This window comes from Sciurus carolinensis, chromosome 3, assembly GCF_902686445.1.
Source record: "Sciurus carolinensis chromosome 3, mSciCar1.2, whole genome shotgun sequence".
In the NCBI taxonomy this organism is placed as follows: domain Eukaryota; kingdom Metazoa; phylum Chordata; class Mammalia; order Rodentia; family Sciuridae; genus Sciurus; species Sciurus carolinensis.
Window position 1 is genome coordinate 17,029,637 of NC_062215.1, and position 20,966 is coordinate 17,050,602.

Consider the following 20,966-nt stretch of genomic DNA (forward strand, 5'->3'; position numbering starts at 1 on the left):
ATGAATGAGTCTGACCACCTCAAGGGTTTGCTGGGCACACAGCCCCACAGCCCACCCCAGTGCCAAGCACCCAGTTGCCGTTTCCTCCCCGGGGAATTATTTGCATTCGTTATCGGCACTGGCTGTGCTGACGTTATTTTATAAAAAGGCAACAGAGCTTGTAGCAAGATCAGGGTCATTGTCCACGCAGTGCTGATCACTGGGCAGGATGCGGGGCGGCCATGCCACAGGGATGCCCGTTTTCCGACTCTGTGGACGTAGGGTGTCGGTGTCACCAGAGGCTCCTGGAGACTGCTTGTCGAACCCGACCACGAATGCTAACCAGAGTGAGGCCCTGTTTTTTTGTTCTGTCCCAAATGACCTTCAGGTCTCAGGTGTGCTAAGGGCCCTTGGCAGGTGAACCCTGGACAAAGGTCAGGGCAAGAGCCGGCAGAGGCAGTCTGCAGGCGTGGGTCTGGTTCCCGGGAGACGCCTGTTGCGGTAACAGGAGCTCCAAGAGGCAGCCGATGCCCACCACAGAGGAGCGGGCGGGGGAGTGAGCCCTGGGGCAGCCGAGGGCAATCCCGAGGCCGCTCCCGCTACCAAGGTCCCGGATGGACGCAGCAACCCAACGAGGGGCGACTTTCACACTAGGATCCTGAGGGCCTCAGGGGCCGCTGCCGCCAAGGGCAGGGGAACGGGAGAAACAGGGCCCGAGGTCCTTTCCCTCTTCAGCCAGAATTTTAACTATTCCACATGGAGCGTCCGGGCCGGCGTTTATCTGAAGAAGGTCCCCGCGAGAGCAGCCTGGTTCTGTCCAAGGTCGTTTCCTTACCTTGAGCTTCATCTCCTCTGCTCCAAAACTGCCCGTGCGTTGGGGTGTGACAGAAGAGGGGTGTGTAGGAGAGGAAGCCGGCTGGGCACGGCTGCGCTCAGGGTTTGATCAAAGGGTCTGCGCTGGCGGGAGTGGGGCGCGGGGCTGAGGCAGGGCCTGTAGCCCGGGGCTAGCGCAGGACAGTGTGGGTGTCGTGAACATGAAACCCAAGTGGAGGTCAGCATGTGGGGGAGGGGGACACACCATCAGGGGAGGGAGGCAGGCATGTTTAAAGCATGAGCCCGGCTGTTGGGATGGGTCGCCTCCTCCGTCCTGAGCAGGAGGAAAGGGAGGCGACCGCCTTCCAGTGTCTCGAGTTATCTGCCAGCTAGATAGATGCGCCACAGTGACCAGGTGTGACGGACGTTCCTCAACTCACAGGTGACAGGACTTTTCAAGAGAAGGTAACAAGCAGGTAGGAGGGAGAATCCTAAATGCGGACTGCCCGGCTCCAAGCGTGGAGATTGTGTCCGACACCCCGGGGTCACCCGCACACAAGTTTTCTGAATGAGTCTCAAATAAGATTAACCTTAATCCTATCTGGTAAATTCTAAGATGGCCAAATTTTTGCACGTTCCACCTAAGGAAATAGCCAGCAGGACGGGCTTGGTGGACAGAGGCCGGCACCCCTGGTTTGTCCGAGCTGCCTCTTGAGGCGCTGAGTCAGGGCGCCCGGGAGGGCGTGGGAGCGTGGAGCAGCATCCTGACTGAGGCCTCACTGGCTTCTCCGGAGTTTCCTCATCTCCCTTGAATTCCCGCTGCGGTGGCTGAGGCCCTCTGTGTCAGCCCCGGCAAGGAGGAGAGCCCAAGGGAGGGGGCAGGGGAACAAGGGCCGGGGCTCTGGTCTGGGGCAAAGCTGAAAACCTGGCAGCCCTCCCTCCCTAACTGGGCGAGGCGCCTCTCCACTGGCCGTTCTCCCTACCTGGCCAGGTGTGCCGCAGAGCTACCTCTTGTGACTGGGGCAGCTCCAGGGCAGGGGCCTTGGCCCTGTGTGCAGAATGAACGATCGCCAAGGCCGCCGTTCCCTCCCCTCGCCCCGGCGAGGTGCGCAGTGGTCTGCAGTTATTGCTCCAGCTCAGGCACAGGGGCAGAGCTCTCCAAGACCCTGCAGGTGTTCATCTGCCTTCCTGGGCTGGTCTCTGAGATGAGGGCCCCTAATTTGCAAAGGGCAAGCACGCAACACCTGCCACCAAACCCGGCCACCTTCTGCGTCTGGCGACGGCAGGGCTGGTACACTCCAGGTGTTCCAGGCAGCACTCGATGTCTTTGGTGGTGCCGGGGATGGAACCTGGAGCCTGTGCTGAGTAGGCAGGCACTCTATCTCTGAGCTACCTCCCGATCCCACAGGGAGCATTTATATTAGAAATTTTATGCTCTAAAATAGGTTTTATTGAGGGTCAGGTGGGATTCTCCAGGAAAACCCAACTGTGCAATTTTGGAAATATTTTCTTTTCTTCTTCTTCTTCTTCTTCTTCTTCTTCTTCTTCTTCTTCTTCTTCTTCTTCTTTTTTGTGGTTCTGGGGATTGAACCCAGTGCTCTACCACTGAGCAGCATCTCCTTTCCTTTTTCATTTTTTCTTTCTTTCTTTCTTTCTTTCTTTCTTTCTTTCTTTCTTTCTTTCTTTCTTTCTTTTTCCTTCTTTCCTCCCTCCCTCCCTCCCTCCCTTTCTCTCTCTCTCTCTCTCTCTCTCTCTAACAGCCATGAGTTTATTAGAAGGAATAGGAAAAGGGAAACGGGGACACTCTCAAGGGAGAGAGTGGGTCCTCTCTGAGAGAAGAGGAACCCTTGGCCCTTTCTATCTTATTTTCCCACTTTGAGACAAGGTCTGGCTAAGTGACCCAGGTTGGCCTTGAACTTGGGATCCTCCTGCCTCAGCTTCCTGAGTGGCTGGGATTCCAGGATTGCGCCACCACACCAAGCAAAGTCATGGGGGGTCAACTGTAACTGGGAGATGAAAGCCTGCCAGGGCCGGGTGGGCTCGGATGCAGGGGTGTGGCAGCGGGTGGCCTCGTTTGCTGTCCCTGGGAGTGTGTGGAAGACTGACGGGGGTTCGCCCCACACCCCACGATGGCAAGATTGCACCATGGTGTCCACTACACTGCCCCTCGCCTCCCCACGCTCTTGAAGGAGTGGGTCAGGTTTCCCCTCTGCTGTGTCCTTCCAGCTCCTGTCAGCCCCGCGCGGAGGATGGGCCTCCAGCCCGTCTGTGCGTCCCCCACACTTCTGCTTCCAGACCTTTGGTCCTGTGTCCCTCCCCTCAGCAGGCCGTTCCCTGTCCTGCTGCACCTGCTCACTCATTTCCTTTGCTGCTGGCCTCCAGCTCTTTCTTCCCGGGCTCATCCAGACCCCCTGCATTGGCCAGAGGTCTGGGCTGGAGGTCCTCACTCAGAGTCCCCCAGTCGCCTGATGTATTCTGTTTAGTGTTTGCAGTGCTGAGGATGGAACTTGGGGTGGTGGACCACACAGCTCCATCCCAGGCCTTTTTCATTTCTTATTTTGAGTTCTGGGCTCTCTAAGTTGCCCAGGCTGGCCTCAAACTTATGATCCTCCTGCCTCAGCCTCCTGAGTCACTGAGATTGCAGTGTGCACACCACACTCAGCTCCCTGATGCACTTTCTATGTATTATACATGTATGTTCGCTGGGCCTAGCTCTGTGGTGGCAAATGTAGGATGTGCAAGACCCCAGCTGTACGGCAGAAAATTCAAATATACCGTCATTCAAACTACGCTGAAGAAATGGCAATGTAAGAAGCACTAATTCATTAACCTTCTGATGGTCCTTCTCTGGTGCTAGTATCAAAATTGATAAATGATGGATTTTTTAAAACCTTACAGAAAAACACGATGTGCTTCAAATGCCAGTTGCTCTCTAGTGACAATCGCTCCCCCCACCCCTGTGTGTGACCGGCCTCACACACACAAAGCTCAAGCTCCCCCGACCGCAACCGGTGCCCGTGTCGCCAGCTTACCTTTGCTTTTCTGTCCTCGGCTCCAGTCCCCTCTTTGCCTTTACTGACCATGCGGGCTGATAAAACATAAAAGGAGAACGCAGGTCACACCCCACCCTCCTGGAGCGCAGGCGGAGCCAGCTGCTGCTCAGGGTCGGTGTGGTGTGTGGTGCGTGGTGTGTGCAGCTGGGTTTGGTGGAAACCGCTGGGCTTCTTTCCCCTGGGATCTGCTGGGGGTCGCTTTGTTAGTACAACACAGCACACCGGGGCCATCGCTTGGAGCAGCCTGGTGAGGGGCAGCAGGCTGGCTGCGGGTGGGGACATGCGGAGGAGACGCAGTGGAGGCTGTTAGAGGCACACGTGGGCACGGGGTTGTCTTGGGGAGGTGGGCAGTGCCGTCCCCACCCACAGACTCTCCCAGGGTCAGCCCCACTTGGTGGAGGACAACCCCACTCCATGGAGGGGCATTTAAAAGCCATGGACGGAGCTAGCTCTGCAGGGTGTCCTCCTGCAGGACCTCAGGATCAGGAGCTGTCTCCACCCTGTGGCTGGGCTCGGCCTTGGTTTAGGGCTTTGAGGCCTGACTGGAGTCACCTCGGATTCCCGTCTCCTGGGGTCAGTTCATAAGCAATCCTAACATTTGCCTTCTTATGCTGACCACCCGTTTCCCAGCTTCTGGGTCACCTGCCACCAGCAGAGGTGAGCATGGTGGGGATGACTTCACTCCATTTTTCTGGTTGCACCCCCAGAGCCTGCCCCTTACTAATGGGGACCCCAGCCACTTGCTCCAGGAGCTTTAAGATAAGCCCATTCACGGGCTGGGGATATAGCTCAGTTGGTAGAGTGCTTGCCTTGCAAGCCCAAGGCCCTGGGTTCAATCCCCAGCACCGCAAAAAAAAAAAAAAAAAGTCCATTCCGTCCCTGACCCAGCCCTGGTGTGGGGGGGTGTCTTCCCACGGAGGAGGCTAATCCTTAATTAGCTGTAAACTATTACCATCAAACATCCCACAGGTAACATCTGGGTGTGGGACTCGGGCATTGGCAGCTATTGCTTAGGAAGTTGCTCCCCGGGGGGGGGGGGGGGGGGGCGCCCACTGAACCTGTCTCTCCTCTAGCTCACGGTCACAATCACGCTCAGGACTGAACACTAGTAACCCGATTTCTTCTTTGGCTGCAACATCATGTTACCCCTTGCCCCAGGGGACAATGAGCCTCCCGGGGTTTCTCGCTGGCTGAGGCAGTCTTGGATTTCTGAAATGCCCGGTGCTGCTCCTCTAGCCCAGGTGTGGCAGAACCACCTGGAGACAGGGCTTCTGGGCTTAGCCGAGGCTGAGTCTGTAAGCCTAACGTGGCACCCAGGAGTCTGCCCTTTAATAGGAGCCCAAGAGGATCTGACCCACACGCTCCTTCCTTTGCCCAAATCGACCAGCATCATCTGATCACAAGAGAATCTTCAAGACTGATACCTCCCCAGTCTGGGTAGGACTCAAGGAGCCCTCTTCCCCGAGATGTTACCAGGAGGGATCAAATAAATCTGGGAAGTCCGCAGTATGCGTCCTTGGAGGGTCACAACGTGCATTCGTGCATTAAAGGCTCTGACAAATCCTCCAGCAGCAAAGCCTGTTTAACTTGTTTTCCAAACTCATTGGGCCACGGAACTCATTTTCCCCTCTGGACGCACCTACTGACATGGGGTGGACCAGGGTTCACTAAAACATCACTTTAGGAAACCTTGTGGGAAACCATCAAGCCACAGTCATTTGGTCCCCTTCTGTTTTGGAATTTAAACAAGGACGTAGGATTCCCTCACCCACTCCATCTTAAATTTTAAACACAGCTTCCTTTACCTATAACATTTCAAAGATTGCTCTGTAAGTAGAATCTAATAAAAATCTAACAGATGTTTACAACTGTGAACTTAAGTAGCACCAATTCCTGGACCCTGCAAAAAAAGTCTAAAATGCTAACTATTCTAAAACCCTAACCCTATGGATACACCCACTCCTGGGTCTCTGGTCTCTGCCGAGGGTGGAGGAAAGATCTTGCTTCTTCACGTCTCCTGCCACAAGGCAGGGCGGGGTGAGGGCATGGCTGCTGGCCCAAAGGCTCGGCTTGGGCTCTTGGCCACCTGCACATGCTACGTGGGTGTCACCTGCCACACGTGACCTGTCTGACGAAGGCAGTAGAGGACAGGCACGCAGCCTGTGCGTCCCTGCATTAGGAGGATGCTCCAGCACCTTCCGGAATGGCCGTGGAGTGTGGGAAATGTGCCTTCCGGCGCAGACCCACCTGGCTTCTGCACCCGGATCCTTCCCTTCCTATAGGTGACCTTCGGCCACTTTACCTCTCTGAGCCTCAGTTTTCTCATCTGCAAAATGGGGCTAATTTTGCCCGTTTGGGAATGTTGGGAAGTTTTTAGACCATGCGTGTAAAGCGCAGCAGAAGCCCTCGAGAACGGGGGCAGCTGTTGTCCTCTCTGCGGAGCATGCCCACCAATCTCCTGTGGGCTGAGGGACCAGGCGGCTACATCAAGTGGCCTGAGAATCCAACAGGGCAGAAAGCACTGGGCAGGGGTGTTGGTGACATGCAAAATGGCGGGCAAGCGTGAGAGGCGCTCGTGCGGCTGAAGCCCAAGGACAGGCGGCCGAGGGAGGGGAGCAGCGGCGGCCCAGGTGTCGGTTTAGTGGCTGTCTTGGAACCCTGGGGCGGCAGGCGTCAAGGAGAGCAGGAGCTCAGTGGCAGTGCCCGCAGCCTGGGTGGCACAGGAGGGTGCCAGGGGAGGAGCGAGGAAGCTCAGCGCACAGACCTTTGAGTTGGGGGACCCGGCTGACGGGCCGCCCTGGCAAACCAGCAGCAGGCCGCTTCTTGGATGGCTCCAGGAGGCCAGCCTCTCCTGTGGCCTCTTCCACAGAGTGGCCCTGGGCCTCTAGCTCCTCTCCAGGGGCCCCCAGAAGTGCGGACCTTTCCAGGCCCAGCTCTGACCCGGCCTGCTCCCTCTGCACGTTGGCTTTGATTTCCACGTGGAACGTGAACTCAGGGGCAGCCTCGGGCCCTTCCACCGGGGGCCCTGTGCTGGGCCTGGTGGGCTGCACGGCCGGGGTCTCTGCAGACACTTGGGAGAGGAAATCGACGGGGAGCGGGATGGCACCCTCGGCCGGGGAGCCGCAGATACCAGCGGCTCCTCTGGAGGCCGTTGGAGGGGACAGCCCTCCTGGAGAGGTCTGGGAAGGAGGGGAGTCTCGGGGTGACGACTCGTCGATGTCGCGGTCTTCGTCCACCTCCTCCGGGCCCCCCAGCCTCTCTTTGCCGTGGCCTCCCTGCAGAGGTGGCCCCTCCTGGTCCTGGTCTCCCAAAAGCTGGCGCTCCAGCAGTCCACCGTCTTGGCTGCTCTTTAGGTCGCCAGGTCCTGTTCCTGAGGGCTGGTGCGTGGCCTCTCTGGGGCCTTCGGGTGGGACGTGGGCCCCGGGCTTGGGCGGGACGTGCTGGCGGGTCTGCCCTGGGGCCCCTGTGCCTGAGGCCTCACCTTCGAGGTCCCCCGGGTCCCCGCGCAAGATTCCCAGGACACCCTGGGCCCTCTCAGGCTCCGGGTGGAGATATCCAGGGGGGCAAGAGTTTGCAACTGCTAGACCCTCCTGGGCGGGGCCCCCGTGCTCTTGAGCCCACTCCTGGGGGGCTTCTCCAGGGCCCCCAGGTGGAGGCGGCGCGGGGCAGGCGGGATGCTGCTGAGGAGGGTGCACGATCGCCTGGACGGGAGCTTCGGGCTGTTTTTCATCCAGAGATGCCACTGAGACTCCGGAGACTTCTCGGCTAAGCTCCTGGGCCAGGGGCCTCTCGGGGGCCGCCCTCTGCAGGCCCGGAGCGCTCACCTTCTCTGGGTTGAAGAGGCAGCAGTGGCAAAAGGTTAGCAAGGGCGCAGGAATCGTTTAGAGAGGGAACATCATTCTCGCCATAAGAAAAGGACACTTAGAGGGCACCACAGGCCCCCTGACCAGCAGGGGCACAGCCCTGGGCCCAGCTCGCTGCTGTCTGCTGGCAACGAAAGCTCTCTGGCCTCACTGCCACCAACCTGCTGGGTGACCCAGGGGGAGCACCTGCCCTCTCTGGGCCTCAGTTTTCTTTTCTATAAAAGCGGGCTTGGCCCTGGTCACTTCCAAGCCCCTTCTGGTGTGGGTGCTACCTCTCCATTCACAGAGGGACCCCGGCTGGCCCAGAGCTTGTCGGCCCCTCTGGGCGTGCAGAGAGGGTCTCCTTTCCGCTTTCTCTTTCTTACTGTTCCCCTTTCTGGCAAATGAAGCCAGTGGGGGCCGCAAACCTACCCAGCCTCAAGCCTGCGTTCTGACAGATGTGGAAATCCATGGTTTGCCATCATGGAGGATGGAGGGTTTATTAACAGAGCTGCCCCAAGATCCCTGCAAACGCAAGCCTGGCTAGGCCTCTCCAGCTCACTGTCACAGCAGACCTTCAGCCTGAGGTGAGGCAGGACCATGGTGGCAGCCAAGTGCTCAGGGGACGCCCGCTCTGACTGGTCACACCGTGCTGTTCCCAACTCAGTTGAAGGAGGCCACACTCATTTTTTCCCCAGGGAATTCATGTGACATTCACGTGAGTCCCTCTCTGCAGCACGTGGCCATGTGTTCTGAACAGGTGAACAGGAGGGTCATGCTCTTTGGTCCTAACAGGCACGCTTTACTTTTTGAACTCCCAACTCTGAACGTCCCATCTGGTTCCAACCAAAGAGCCCATATAACTCCCCAGCTCTCCTCGACCCAGTCCTGTGACCCCAGAGGATTCAGGGACTTGGAGAAGAAAGAGATTTGGACAAGGGGAGGGGAGGAAGGGGAGCGTGCACATGTGTCCACACACGTGTGCGGCTGTGGGCACGTAGGTGACGTGTGAACTGGACCTCTGTCCCACCCGCTGGTGTTGGTGTGGCTGCACAGCTGGGCTCCCCCCCACCCCCATACTGGGAAGACTCTCAATCTCATTTATTTTCTGTTCCCAGAACTGAGGTCAGTCAATGCCTCCTGCCTGGTCAGGTGGGGTCAGGAAAACCTACACATCCCTGTTTCTTGCAGGGTTTTGGGGACCTTGTTGGGGCCCTCGGTCAACCTCTTGGAGGAGCAGGTCCAAAGAGAAAGGCCCAGGGCTTCTTATCAACTGACCAGCTCAGCGGCCCAAGGTGAGGGCAGCTGTTGGTCACCAAGCAACCCAATAGGCTGGGTCCCCACTGCCTTCCGGAAAGCACTTTCCTCCCAAGCTCCCTCGAAATTGCTCTTGACTAGGATGTTCTGGACTCTAGGACTTTAAAAGACCCTCTTCAGAAAGAGGCAAAGCCCCCAAGCATGAACAGTAAGCATAAAAAGTCGCCCACACGGGAGTGTGCAGCCCGAGCCCATGAGGGAGGAGCTAGCACGGCAGCTCCACTCCCGGAGGAAGGAGCCGGTTGGCAGAATATTCTGTTCAGTTCCCAGGACACCATGAAGTGTCAGTAAATATTCAACACAGCAAGCACCAGGGCCCAGGAGTCCAGGGCAGACAGGGGTCTGGGCAGACAGCCCTCCAGACAGGTCACCCCACCTGCTTCCCAGAAGGCCTGGTCTCCGCGGTCCCTTGAAGGAGGAGGGTGGACCCCTGCGTGTCCCTGGGCTGGTCAAGGCCTATCTGACAACCCTAACTGTCTTAGGCACTGTATGCCTCCGGGCTGTGCCAAAAATCTGCAGAACAAACTCAAATTCACTCTTTTTTTTTTTTTTAATGGAAATAGATGATGACTTCTGGAGATTATACTTCATGAAAGCTCCAGTTTTACCTAAGCTGAAACCCACAACCACAAGGAACAGGAGGGCTGGAGCTGGGCTCAGTGGCCCAGCACCTGTGTGACACTGGGTTCCAGCCCCAGCACACAGACAGGAGCCAGGGCTTTAGTTAAGTCACCGTAGACCGAGGCCCTGCTGTGTGCTGTTCTCGCTTCTAGTAGTTTTCAAAGCTCTCTGTTCACCTAGGAGTGAAGGCCCCTCTGTACGCCTCATGGGATGCGAAACTTTAGCCTCACCACCTCTCAGGGTGGCAGAGCCTCCGAAGCCAGACGGCACCCTGGCCACAAATCCCCGACCACTTTTGGACAAAAAGAACAATATCTCTGCTTTTTTGGACTCTAGAATCTTTCACATTATACAGTTCATTTAACCAGAAAATGATACTTCACAAATCCAGCCCATGTTGTGTTTATACCGGAAGTCTCCATTCCTTGAGATCAAGAATCTCTAGCTGGGCATGATGGCACACACTTGTAATACCAGCGACTTAGGAGGCTGAGGCAGGAGGATCACAATGTTCGTGGACAGCCTCAGCAACTTAGGGAGACTCGGTCTCAAAATAAAAAATAAAAAGGGCTGGGGATGTGACTTGGTGCTAAAATAACTCTGGGTCTCTAGGATTTTTTAATGAAGTTCTTCAAGTATTTATGATAAACGATTATAGAAAGCTGCTTTTCTTGAACCCAGATGTTTAGTTCCTGAGAAGAAAATCATAAGGTTTGCAGCTACACAGAAGAAAGTTCAAATGCTAATCTTGGAGGTGATGGTGCAGACTTGGCCCCTGGATAGGCAGAGAGCCGCCTGCAGGAGAATCACCCAGGTATATATTTCCATTTCTGTCAGACATCATTTATTTTCAACTCCCAGGCTGGGCAAGGTCAGCTCCCTTTGGGACATTGAACACTTCAGGAATGATACAGAAATGGTGTCAGAAAAAACCTCTGCAAGGGCTCTTTCCATATCTGAGTGACCCACCATTGATAAGAACCAAACTTCCCAAATCTGGATTCATGAATTAGGGCCCAGGTCTGAGCTATTCTGGGGGTGGCCCTCTGAATGCTCCCATCTCCATCCTTTGACCTCCAAGTGGTGGAGGTAATTCGGGCCCACTGACCTTGAGTCACGTGTCCGGCGGCTTGGTCTTCCATGTTTGGGGTGTCCCCAATGCCCGCTTCTTCAGCTGGTTTAGACGTCAGCGGAGGGAAAGGAAAAGACAGAGACAGTTACTATTTGCTGGAACCAACTCTGTACCTTGTACCTTTCCTGAAACGTGCAGGAAAGACACATCCTCAGAGCGCCCAGGGGCTGCAGCCCTGGCTCCTCTGCAAAGGTCACTGGTGGAGGCGGCGATGACAAGAGTTTCCTGAACAAAACCCCCAGAAGTTGCCACCTAGGAGGAAGAGGTGCCCCATGGGGGTACAAATTGTGACTCGAAAAGATGCCAGGACCCAGGGGTCAGAGAAGCACTCGCTGTGAGCCCCCGCGCTCGCCGGGGCTGCAGGCGGGAGACTCAGGCTGTGGGCACCAGGCGCCAGCACTTACTTGACCTCTTTGGGCCTCCGTTTTCTCATCCGGAGCCCCAAGAAGATGATCCTACCTCGTCTCCAGGAGGACGGGGAGGGATATGAGATTGTGTGAAGGCGTGGGGCGCAGTGCTGGCTGGGGTGGGTGCCCCAAACTCGTTAAGCTTCTTTCCTTCAAACCCTTCAGGAGCAGGTGCTGTTTGGCTGCAGGGGGCAGCAGTGCCAGATAGCAGCTCCTGGGGGGTCTTGGGCTCCTGTGTAGGGAGCCACCGGCCACCCCAAACAAAGAAGGCTGAGAAAATTTCCTGACCACATCCACAGGACCTAAACCAAGGAGTGCTCCTATCTAGAGAACTGGGGAGACCAGGATGCTGGCCCGTCAGGATACAGTTGCCCCTGGCGGGCGGAGTTTAAAAGCAGCTGGCCGCACACCGACCTTCGACCCCAGCATTTCCCCGCTTGCCTGAGGCCGGGCAAGAGGTTGCTGCCTCTGAGAAATGCCTGCAGCCTGGCTGGGCCATCGGCCTTGGCTCCCGACCTTCGGAGCTGCCAGCATGGTCTGCCAGGGAGAGGGCAGCAAGGGAAAAGAGGTGCCCTGGGTTGCTGGACAGCCACCTGGTGGCCTCCCAGTTACCCAGCTGGGTGGCTGTCCCAGGGCAGCCACGGGGAGGCGGCAGTTAGCCTGGGAGTCCCATCATCAGTATGGACGCCCACTGGGTCCCCTACAGACAGCACTGTGCTGGTCCCAATGGTGACTGCGCCTTGTCATGTGACACGGCACTGTGCCAATGCTAGGCCACGTGTCCCGGAGGTAAAGCTCTGCGCATGGGTTTGGTCTGAGTTTTGGAAAGAATATGAAAATGGAAGAAAGGCTCTCAGAGAGCGCACGGCCAGCTGAATGGCCACGGAGTCACAGAGGATTCCAGGATGCTGCCCTGCCACGGGACAGTCGGTGGGCCTCCCTGTGCCAACGCAGCATCAGGACATCCCGGCCAGGTGGGAGGCAGAAATCGAAGGCTGCTGATGTCCCCAGTGAGGGGACACTCAGAAAAACCCCAGAGGGCACGGCGCTTGGCAGTGGTGGCAGCACATCACTAACCTCCCAGATCCCTTGGGAGTATTTTACAGGAGGCAGGAGGGCTCCCTGCTCTCCAGCAAGACAGGACTCCTGCAGTGGGTCAGGGACACCCCGACAGGACGTCCATCTCAATGTCCACAAGACACCACAAACGGGATGTGCCAAAACCAGGCACTGACCGAAGGAACATACTGTCGGCAGCGGAAAAAGGCTCACCTCACCCTAAAACCTCCCACCACGCAGAGGGTGGGAAGGGCTGGGGTGGCCTCGGGGTTTCCAAGGCCTCACTTGGACACTTGACATGTTCCTAGTGGACGCTGTCAGGGTCCCACTTGGGAACACCATGGTGGGGAAGAGGGCTGCTTGGAGGGCCAAGGAAAAGCGCATCACTGCAGGCCCATCAGCAGGGCACCCCAAATTTGCTGCCAGTGTCCCATGGATCTGATGTTGGCCAGGTCAGAGGGCGTATGTGACAGGCCACCAGTGGAAGCCAGCCGCCCTCAGCAGAGGTGAGGCTGGAGCTAGATCCAGGAGAGAGGAGAGAGGACATGTCGGCAGAGGAAGGGTCTTCAGGGAACAATGGCAGGAGACAGGAAATGAGGAGAGAAGAACCTGGAAGAATTTAAATAAGGTTTCCAAGACAGAAACCTGCAGGAGAGGACAGCAGCTCACACCAGGCCAGCCCACTGCCCATCCCACCCAGCGCCCGCGCCGCCCCAGGGGAGCGCCCAGCCTCTGGCCAGAGTTGGGAGCTTGGCTGTCAGACGGCTGTGCAGACCATGGAGACCCAAGTACTTCTGATGACCCCGGATCCACGGGAAAGTCAAGAACTGGCTGACGTTCTCGTCCTGGGCCGGGGACAAACTCCCCACCTGACAACACTATGAAGGGACAGCAGGGGACAAAATCAAGTCGCCCAGGAGCACATCCCGTGAGCTCCATTCCAAGGTCCTTCATGCTCAGGACTGAAGCCCTGCTGGCCGGAGCAGCCCTCCCAGCCGTTCAGAAGGCCAGGCTGCCCATCCCCTCGCCAAGCAGAAACGCACGGTGAGGGGGCGCGGGCCCTGCCCTGGATTCTCCATCCCAGCCGGGAGAGAGCGCCGAGGCTCCCCCAGGGCCAGCGAGGGCGCCCCTGCGTGACGAGAGAACACCCCGCCTGCTCCCACCACCGTCCGCCGCGGGCCCAAGGTGCGCGGGGCTCTTCTGCTTTTCTTTCTGGGTAACTGGACACTCTCCATTGAAGGCCAGGGAAGAGGCAAAGAGAGCTGAGTTGTCCCCTCCCTGGGGACCCCAGGAGGCAGCTCTCCGGGAGCCGGGCAGTCCTCAGCCCGGAGCTCTTTCTGTCGGCGCCTGTCTGCCAGTTCCCCAGCGGCCTGGTTGACAGGACCTCTCCACGCCTGCTCTGCAAACCCTGCGTTGAAGGCAAGATGCTGAAAAGGATGCGAGGTCGCGCTGCGGGGCTCCTCCCCAGGACTGCCCTGTGAGCCCTCAGAGCAGTGGAGGCGTCTGGCGCTGCTGCGAGCTCGGGTGCTCCTGGGGGCACACCGGCCGTGGAGGGTGACCTGCTGCTGGGCAGAGGTGGAGCAGGCGGGCGGACTGCCCTGGCTGTGGAGGCACGGGTCCGACAGCGCCTGCCTGGGAAAGCCCTGCGCCCTCTGCAGCTGAGGCGCTGGCTGAGGCAGGGCCGGCTCCGGGAGGACTCCAGAGGCTGCAAGCACGGAGGCGCCAGCTCCCAACAGCCAGATTCCCTTAGCCGGAGTCCCCATGTCCTGCCTCGCCCGGACACCAGGACGACCCAGTGTGCACCATCCCAGCAGCAGGTCAGCTGGGCACCGGCTCCTGGGGCCACCCTCACCTGTGGTTCCTTCTGGGATGTCCGTGTGGGGCTGGGCGGCCGCCTGCTCGCCGGGGGCTCCCTCATCCACTAAGGGTGCAGTCACGTCTGGAAACCACCGAGAGTCGCCTCAGAGGGGCGGGCCACGCCCTGCCCCTCCTTCACTGCTTATGCAGGAGCAGAGCGCAGTCAGAGGGACCCCGCCACATGCAACAAAGCGCCAGCACAAAGCAGGGCCCAGAGCCGCTCCTGGCCCCTCTCCCCAGCAAGCGCGTCACTGCAGGGAGACGACAGGCCCTGCCAGGCAAGCCCGGCAGCCCCCACCCCGTGTAAGCGCTGCCCAGCGTTTTTAAAGAACAATTGAGAGCCAGATGCCGGTTCCCAGCGGTGTGACCCTCAAGCAGCGTGGGGGGACATGATTGGGCCAAGGGCAGTGCAGGAACCCTGGGGACAGGGCTGGGGCCTTCGGTTTTGCTGGGAGGTTTTGAGCAAGTTCTTTGTCCTCTTTGGGTCTCAGTTTCCCCATCTGCACCATCTCTAGGTGACCTCTGAGATTTCTCCCAGATCTCAGTTCATGACGCTGATCAGACAGCACAGAGTCCCCTGTGTGGCAATGACCAGGCCTGGTCTTGCCTGGAGCTGGGGACGTGACCAGCGGTGGTTGAGTTTCACAGCAGAGGAAGGCAGTGGGATGGACCACCAGGGGCTGCAGCCAGCAGGCCATCGAAGTGAGCTCTCCAGGCCAGTGTTCCTCCGGGCTCATCCCCGCCCAGTCACCTCAGGTGTTCTGGGCACACCAAGGAGGTGTCACCCTGGAAGGCTTCCCGGGAGCTGAAGTCAGCCCAGTTCAATGAAGGACCTTTTCAGCATTTGTCTGGATACTGTCCGAGCAGCCGAGCAAAGTCCAGCCTCTGCAGGTGAGAGCTGAAGCACCAGGGGCCCAGCATGGACAGTCCAGAGCACAGCAGGGCGTGGGTGGGAGGTTCTTCCAGAATCATGTTGACAGAGCACCGAAGGCCAAGGTTTAGGAAGCTGGTGTGAGATCTGGATAGTGTTTCAGGACTTTCTCAGGGTGCAGGCACCTTGCAAAACCGTCCTAACAAGATGAGCAGGAAATGTCTTGCATCATGGGCTCTCAGGAGAACAAAGAGAAGTTTTCCAGGCTGAGGACCTCAGGGGTAAGGGCCACTGGGACTCCCCATTAGACTACGCAGTTGGCAGGCACTTGACAGCCACTTTCTTTTTTTGGCACCAGGTATTGATCTCAGGGGTGCTTAACCACTGAGCCACATCCCCAGGCCTTCTAACATTTTATTTTGAGACAGGGTCTCACTAAATTGCTTAGGGCCTCACTATGTTGCTGAGTCTGGCCTTGAGCTTGTGATCCTCCTGCCTCAGCCTCCTGGTGGCCGGGATTACAGGTGTGTACCACTGCGCCATTGACAGTCACTTTCTGGATTAATTCAAGCAGATGCCTGGAGAGAGGCTGGGGCCAGGTTCTCACCCTGAACAGCACCCAAAGTAATGCACAGCCCAAAGAGGGCTGAGACTGGAAGTCTGAATCTCCTGTGGGGGATGGAGGAACGGAGGGACAGGTACCATATATGGTCACTCCAAAATCATTCTTAATTCCCTCTGATTTCTTCTACTAAAGGGGATGAAAGCAAAACACTCAATGTCCCCACTCCCTTGCAGCCAGGGATGTCTATAAGACCCAGTGTTGGCTGATGAGATATAAATGAAAATCTGCCAGTAGAGCTTGGAGGAAAACTCTTGCTTTTTAAGAAAAAGGGAACGTATTTAGTTTCAGGGTCCATTTGGTCACCACTTTGCCATGTATTCCTGCTTAGAAGGCAGATATGATGCCTGGAACATCAGCAGTCATCTTGCAACCATGAAGCAAACGTCCAAGAATTAGGTATAACAGAATAGAAAGATAGAGGAGCAACCATGACCCTGAGAAGCTACTGCCCAAGTTCAGATGCTTTATGTGAAACAAATAAATCTCTTCATTTATGTACCACAGTTCCTTGGGCTTTGTTTCCTGTAATCAAATGCAGTCTTTCTCTTCTCTCTTTTTTTTCTTTCTTATTTTGGCAGCACTGGGTGTTGAACCCAGCGTACGCCACCACTGAGCTACACCCCCAGCCTTTTCCTTTTCTATTTGAGACAGGGTCTTGCTGAGCTCCCCAGGCTGTCACCAAACCCCTGCCTCAGCCTCCTGGGTTTCTGGGATTACAGGGGTGCAGTGCGGGACCTGGCTCCAGACGTGGTCGTGATTGACGCAGACTCCGAGAGAAGGTAATCAAAACCAGGACTAAGGAGACCTTCAGGAAATAGACAGGGGACTTTATAACCACCGGGTCACCAATGCCTGGAAAGGACAGGTCGGAAGAGCCTGACCAGTGCAGAGGCCTGAGCCACGTCCAGAGCCTAAGAAACGGAGGACACCAAACCAAGTCCAGGCCCAAGACGCAGGCGAGGAGACGTGCACTGACCTGCCCCTTCCTCAGACAAATGGCTGTGGGGGGGCCCTGGTGGCCCCTGGAAGAAGAGCAAGGGGGACTTCAGAAGGGGCTGTGGGAGGACAGTGGTTTGGGGACGGGGGTTCTGTGGAGCTGTGCATGGGCCTGGCGCCCACGACACTGTCCTGCGAAGCATCCAGCAAGCACAGCTCTCAGCAGCGGGAGAGGAGGCAGCGAAGGCAGCTGGCGCATAGCACCCAGGGGACAGATGGTGGCCCAAAGCCCGCCAAGCACATTCTGGAGGCAGGGAGGGAGCGTCTGCAGGAAGCAGCGGGAGGGGGGGCCCCACCTTCGGCCGTCGGGGTGCTCTTAGCATCAGAGGTCTCAGAGCCGGGCTCCTCGGATCCGTCCTCGGCGGGGGTCTGCAGGGGAGACTCTGGAACATACACAGTGAGCCCCTCAGGGTGGCGGCCTCTCCCCAGACCTCTCTGAACTCTGGAGCAGAGTCTCTGGAGCTGCGAACCCCTCAGCGTGGATCCCACGTCCATATGAGCAAACCACAAAGGGGCCACACCCCCGCCCGCACAACCGTACCCTACCCAGGGTGACCAGGTGACGAGGGGGGCCTGCTGGCTGGCTGCTGGCCACGGAGAGGCTGCCTTTCAACCCGCCAGTGCCCGCCAGGCAAAGCTCTCTGTTGACAAATGGCAGCAAATACCAGGAGGCCATGGTGAACCTGCTGGTCTGCCAGTGCTATTAAGGAAGGACACGCTGACACCAGGGACGATGCTCAGAGATCCTAGGAAAAGAATAGCCCAGGGCAGACGCAGGGCCTGCTCCACACGGACACTCGGGCGGGTCCGACCTCCTTTCAGGGCAAGCTCCCCAAGACCAGCAAACACATGGGGAGTCCCATCTGAAACGTCAGCCGCGGGGCTCAAGGACGCCGTCCTTTCGGAACCCTGGCTGGGGGGAGCCCCAAAACACCAGCTGTCCAGAGCCTCACCCTCCACCGTGAATGCCCTTGTAAGTGGCTCTTGTGGGCTTTAACAGAAACGGAGAAGCCCATCTCCTCCTCCTCCCCCAGGGTGGAGATTGTCCCCTCTCGTGTGGCCCCTGGGCACTGGAAGTCAATCTGCTCTGGTGGCTCTGGGTTTACCAATGCTTCACTCAGTTTCTAGGGCTGAATGAGCCAAGGTCTTAAAACACAGACGGGCAGGACCTGCTGAGCCCGGCGTGTGCGGCGCCCAGGGCTGGGTGCCTGGAAGGAGTCAGAGGCTCTAAGGATACCGCCTGCCGCCAGGGGCACGTGGTCTAATGAGGGAGAGAGGACAGCCCCACAGGCAGAAGACTCAGGAGCCGAGGTGCCCCAGAGCAGGCCGAGGCTGTCCTCCTGAGGGGTCCTAACAGGAAGAGGAGTTACAGTCCAGAAAGCCTAGGAAAAAACGGCCAAGATGTCTGGGTTTATCCCTGTTCCACCTCTCTCCAGGCAGGTGGCCTTGGATGTATCTCTCAGGACCTCGGTGTCCTCACTTATATAATGAGTGACATGACAGCGACTCCACCTGCCTCCTCCTCCTGGAGCTGTTGGGAGGACCCCGTGAGGGAGGCACTGTGCTAACCACAGGGTGTGAATTGGGGGTCTAGTTCTCACTGATGCGAAGGAGCCTCCTGCAGCTCAGTCCCACCTGGGACTTAGATGACCCGATGGATGGATGACTGAATAGGGGGACACAGGGACGGGTGGATGGCTAGTTGATGGTCAGGTGACGGATGATGAGATGGAAAAGCTCTCGTCAGGGCTGCTGAGCCCTTTGCCCTGACCTCTCACCAACTCTCCCTCATCTTCCCCTGAGCCTGGCCCTGCGCCCAGAGAGGCCTCTCCAGGGTGCCCGGTGGCATCTCTGCCATCAGATCAGTGTGGCTCTCTCAGCTTGGTGACCTCACTCGCCCCTGGGTGGTAGGACCCCTCCACACCCCATGCGCTGTGTCCTTTGCTGCCTGATAGCGCTGTTGTGACGGGGCCCAAATTCAGCTCCACCGCCTGACATTTGTGTGATTCTGGCCGAGGACTTGCCCTCCCTCTGCCTCAGTCCCTCTGCACGGATCCACCTTCTCAGGGGGCTTGGTGTGAAGCACCGCGTGGGGCCTGCTTCTGAGTAGCCCTGCTTCTGAGGGCAGGGGTGAGTGGTGGCCTGTGGTCAGTCAGCATGATGCCACCTTGGTCCCAGGGCCAGCGCAGCACCGCGCACTCGCAGGAACCCGAGTGAGCGTCCTTTTCTGGTGCTGATGACGGTGATGCAGGTGTTGACTGGGAGTCCCCAGGGTCCCAGAAGGCAGCTGGTCACTGCACCAGATGGACAAATGGACTCTGGCCATCTGAGGAAAGGTCTAGCATTACTAAGTAGCCATAACCCACAAGCACAGGGGACTTTCCGTCTGGAAATGCAAAACCCGCTCCGTGACTGCCGGGGGCTCCCTGGAGGGGCACTCAACCCACCACCTTCTCGGAAAGAGCCCTGACGTGATTCAGGATGGAGCTGCTCCAGTTAGAAGCCCACATCTTCCAGCCTCCTGGCTAGGCAGGCGCGGCCAGCGAGAAGTCAGGGGAAGAGTCCGTGCAGGGCCTCTGTCGGGAGGGGCTCAGCGGGGAGGGGCTCCCTTTGTCCCTTCCTCCCTTCCCAGCTGCCTTCCCGACCTGTGGGACACCTTGGGGTGGAAGCCACATGCTCAGGATGTAGCTTTTCTCAACCATGTGAAAAATAAGGACCATCCTCAGCTTGCCGGCTGGACTCAGGCGGGTGAGGGGCCAGATCTGGCCTGTCTGGCCATGGCTTTCTGGGCCTGGCCTTAAGGATGACAGTGAGTGACAGCATGAAGGGAGAAGAGTACAAACGCCACAGGGCACTGTCACCACACCCAGCTTTTGGTGAGGACATCTGGACAGGAGAGGTGTGGGCAGGGTCTCTGGGGAGCTGAAGATGATGCAGGCACTGGCTGGGGTCACGGCGGACACTCGGGGGCGGTGTCCCCGACAGCAGTGTAGGAACGGGGAGAGGTCCAGGGTGGTGAGGGGCATCCAGCGGGGATGAATGCTGTCTCCAGGTGACCAGAGGCTCTGGTGGACTCCCAGGCCACTTCACCTGGGGCAGGGCCAACCTTAGTTTCAGGACGGGGCTGGCTCTGCGCACAAAGCAGAAGGTGAAGATGCGAAAGGCAAGTGGAGTTCAAGTCACTGTGTGATCAGACACCACCCACTTGGGCCCAAGGCCACCCCTGGCCACCAGCCCTGGCCACACCCATTGGCCAATTTGAAACGAGGTTTCCACACATGCCCGGCTCCGAGGTCCTGCAGCTTGTGAGAAACTGCCTGGGGGAGGTTTGGCCAGATGAAGGGGCCGCAGCCCGCAGACGGTCAGCAAGTGGGGCACAGGGCCACCTGTGGCGTGAGGCGCCTGTCCCCTAGCCCACTCTTCCCAACTGCATCGCCCTTGCCAAATTCCTTAGAGAGAGGGAAGGAGGGAGGGAAGAGCTCTCGCGAATGTCAGGAAGGTCTGACCTGTAGACCCAGCAAGTCCGTCCACCCAGGAGGCCACTCTTTCATCAGCTACCCATGTCCTGGCTCTGGGTGGCTGTCCCCACCCCATTGCAGCTTTTAGCATCCACTTAGAGCCTCTTTGTTCTGATATTTAACATGCAGCTTCTTGTCATTATTCAAAATAGACTTTTGTCACTTACCTAAGGTGTTGTTAGTACAGTGACACCTTCTGCCAACTCAAACTCCTCACATAAAAACAGTTGGCTTTTAAACCTCGAGTAGCAAGAATTAACTAGATGAGAACTAGGGAAATCTCTCAGGTGTCGCTGGCTGTCCTGGAGGGGACGCTCTTGGGGTAAGCAAATTATCTTCAAGTGCTCTCTTTCAGACCATGTCAGAAAGGTTAGCAGCTTAAATTTTGCAGCGTGAGCACACACACACACACACACACACACACACACACACAAAACCTCCATTTTTTTTTATATTAAAGAATTGAATAATAGTTTGAACAAACATACTTAAGGCAACCCTGAAACACAAAATAAGTTGGTGAATCATTCTCAGTTTGCAGGTTAAATTTAACATCCCTTTCAAAAAATAAGAGTGGTAAAAACCATCCCCCACCTCCATGGGACTTATAATTTTAGTACAGTTTTAGATATACAGAAAATTATGAGTCTCCCCACACCCAGCTACCCTATCATTAACATCTGTTGGTACATCGATTGCAATATAATATGTGGCACTGGGGACTGAACCCAGGGGTGCTCTACCACTGAGCTACATCCCAGCCCTTTATATATTTTATTTTGAGATGGAGGCTTGCTAAGTTGCTGAGACTGACCTTGCACTTGTAACCTCCTGCCTCAGCCTCCTGAGTTGCTGGGATTAAAGGCATGTGCCACT

At 57.3% G+C, this 20,966-nt stretch overlaps 1 protein-coding gene across 13 annotated transcripts in view; it reads right to left on the minus strand.

Annotated features, from left to right (window-relative positions):
- Positions 1 to 20,966, minus strand: part of Mapt (microtubule associated protein tau) — a 97,322-nt gene that overhangs the window by 22,017 nt on the left and 54,339 nt on the right. For 3 of the 13 annotated variants that reach the window (XM_047547096.1, XM_047547094.1, XM_047547097.1), the window contains exons 3-7: positions 16,869 to 16,955; positions 14,076 to 14,162; positions 10,734 to 10,799; positions 6,610 to 7,674; positions 3,825 to 3,880 (exon numbers count right to left, since the gene is read on the minus strand). In XM_047547096.1, coding sequence (XP_047403052.1) covers positions 3,825 to 3,880; positions 6,610 to 7,674; positions 10,734 to 10,799; positions 14,076 to 14,162; positions 16,869 to 16,955 — 1,361 coding nt within the window. The remainder of the gene's footprint in view (positions 1 to 3,824; positions 3,881 to 6,609; positions 7,675 to 10,733; positions 10,800 to 14,075; positions 14,163 to 16,868; positions 16,956 to 20,966) is intronic. The other 10 variants (XM_047547100.1, XM_047547104.1, XM_047547101.1 and 7 more) reach the window with 5 other exon arrangements.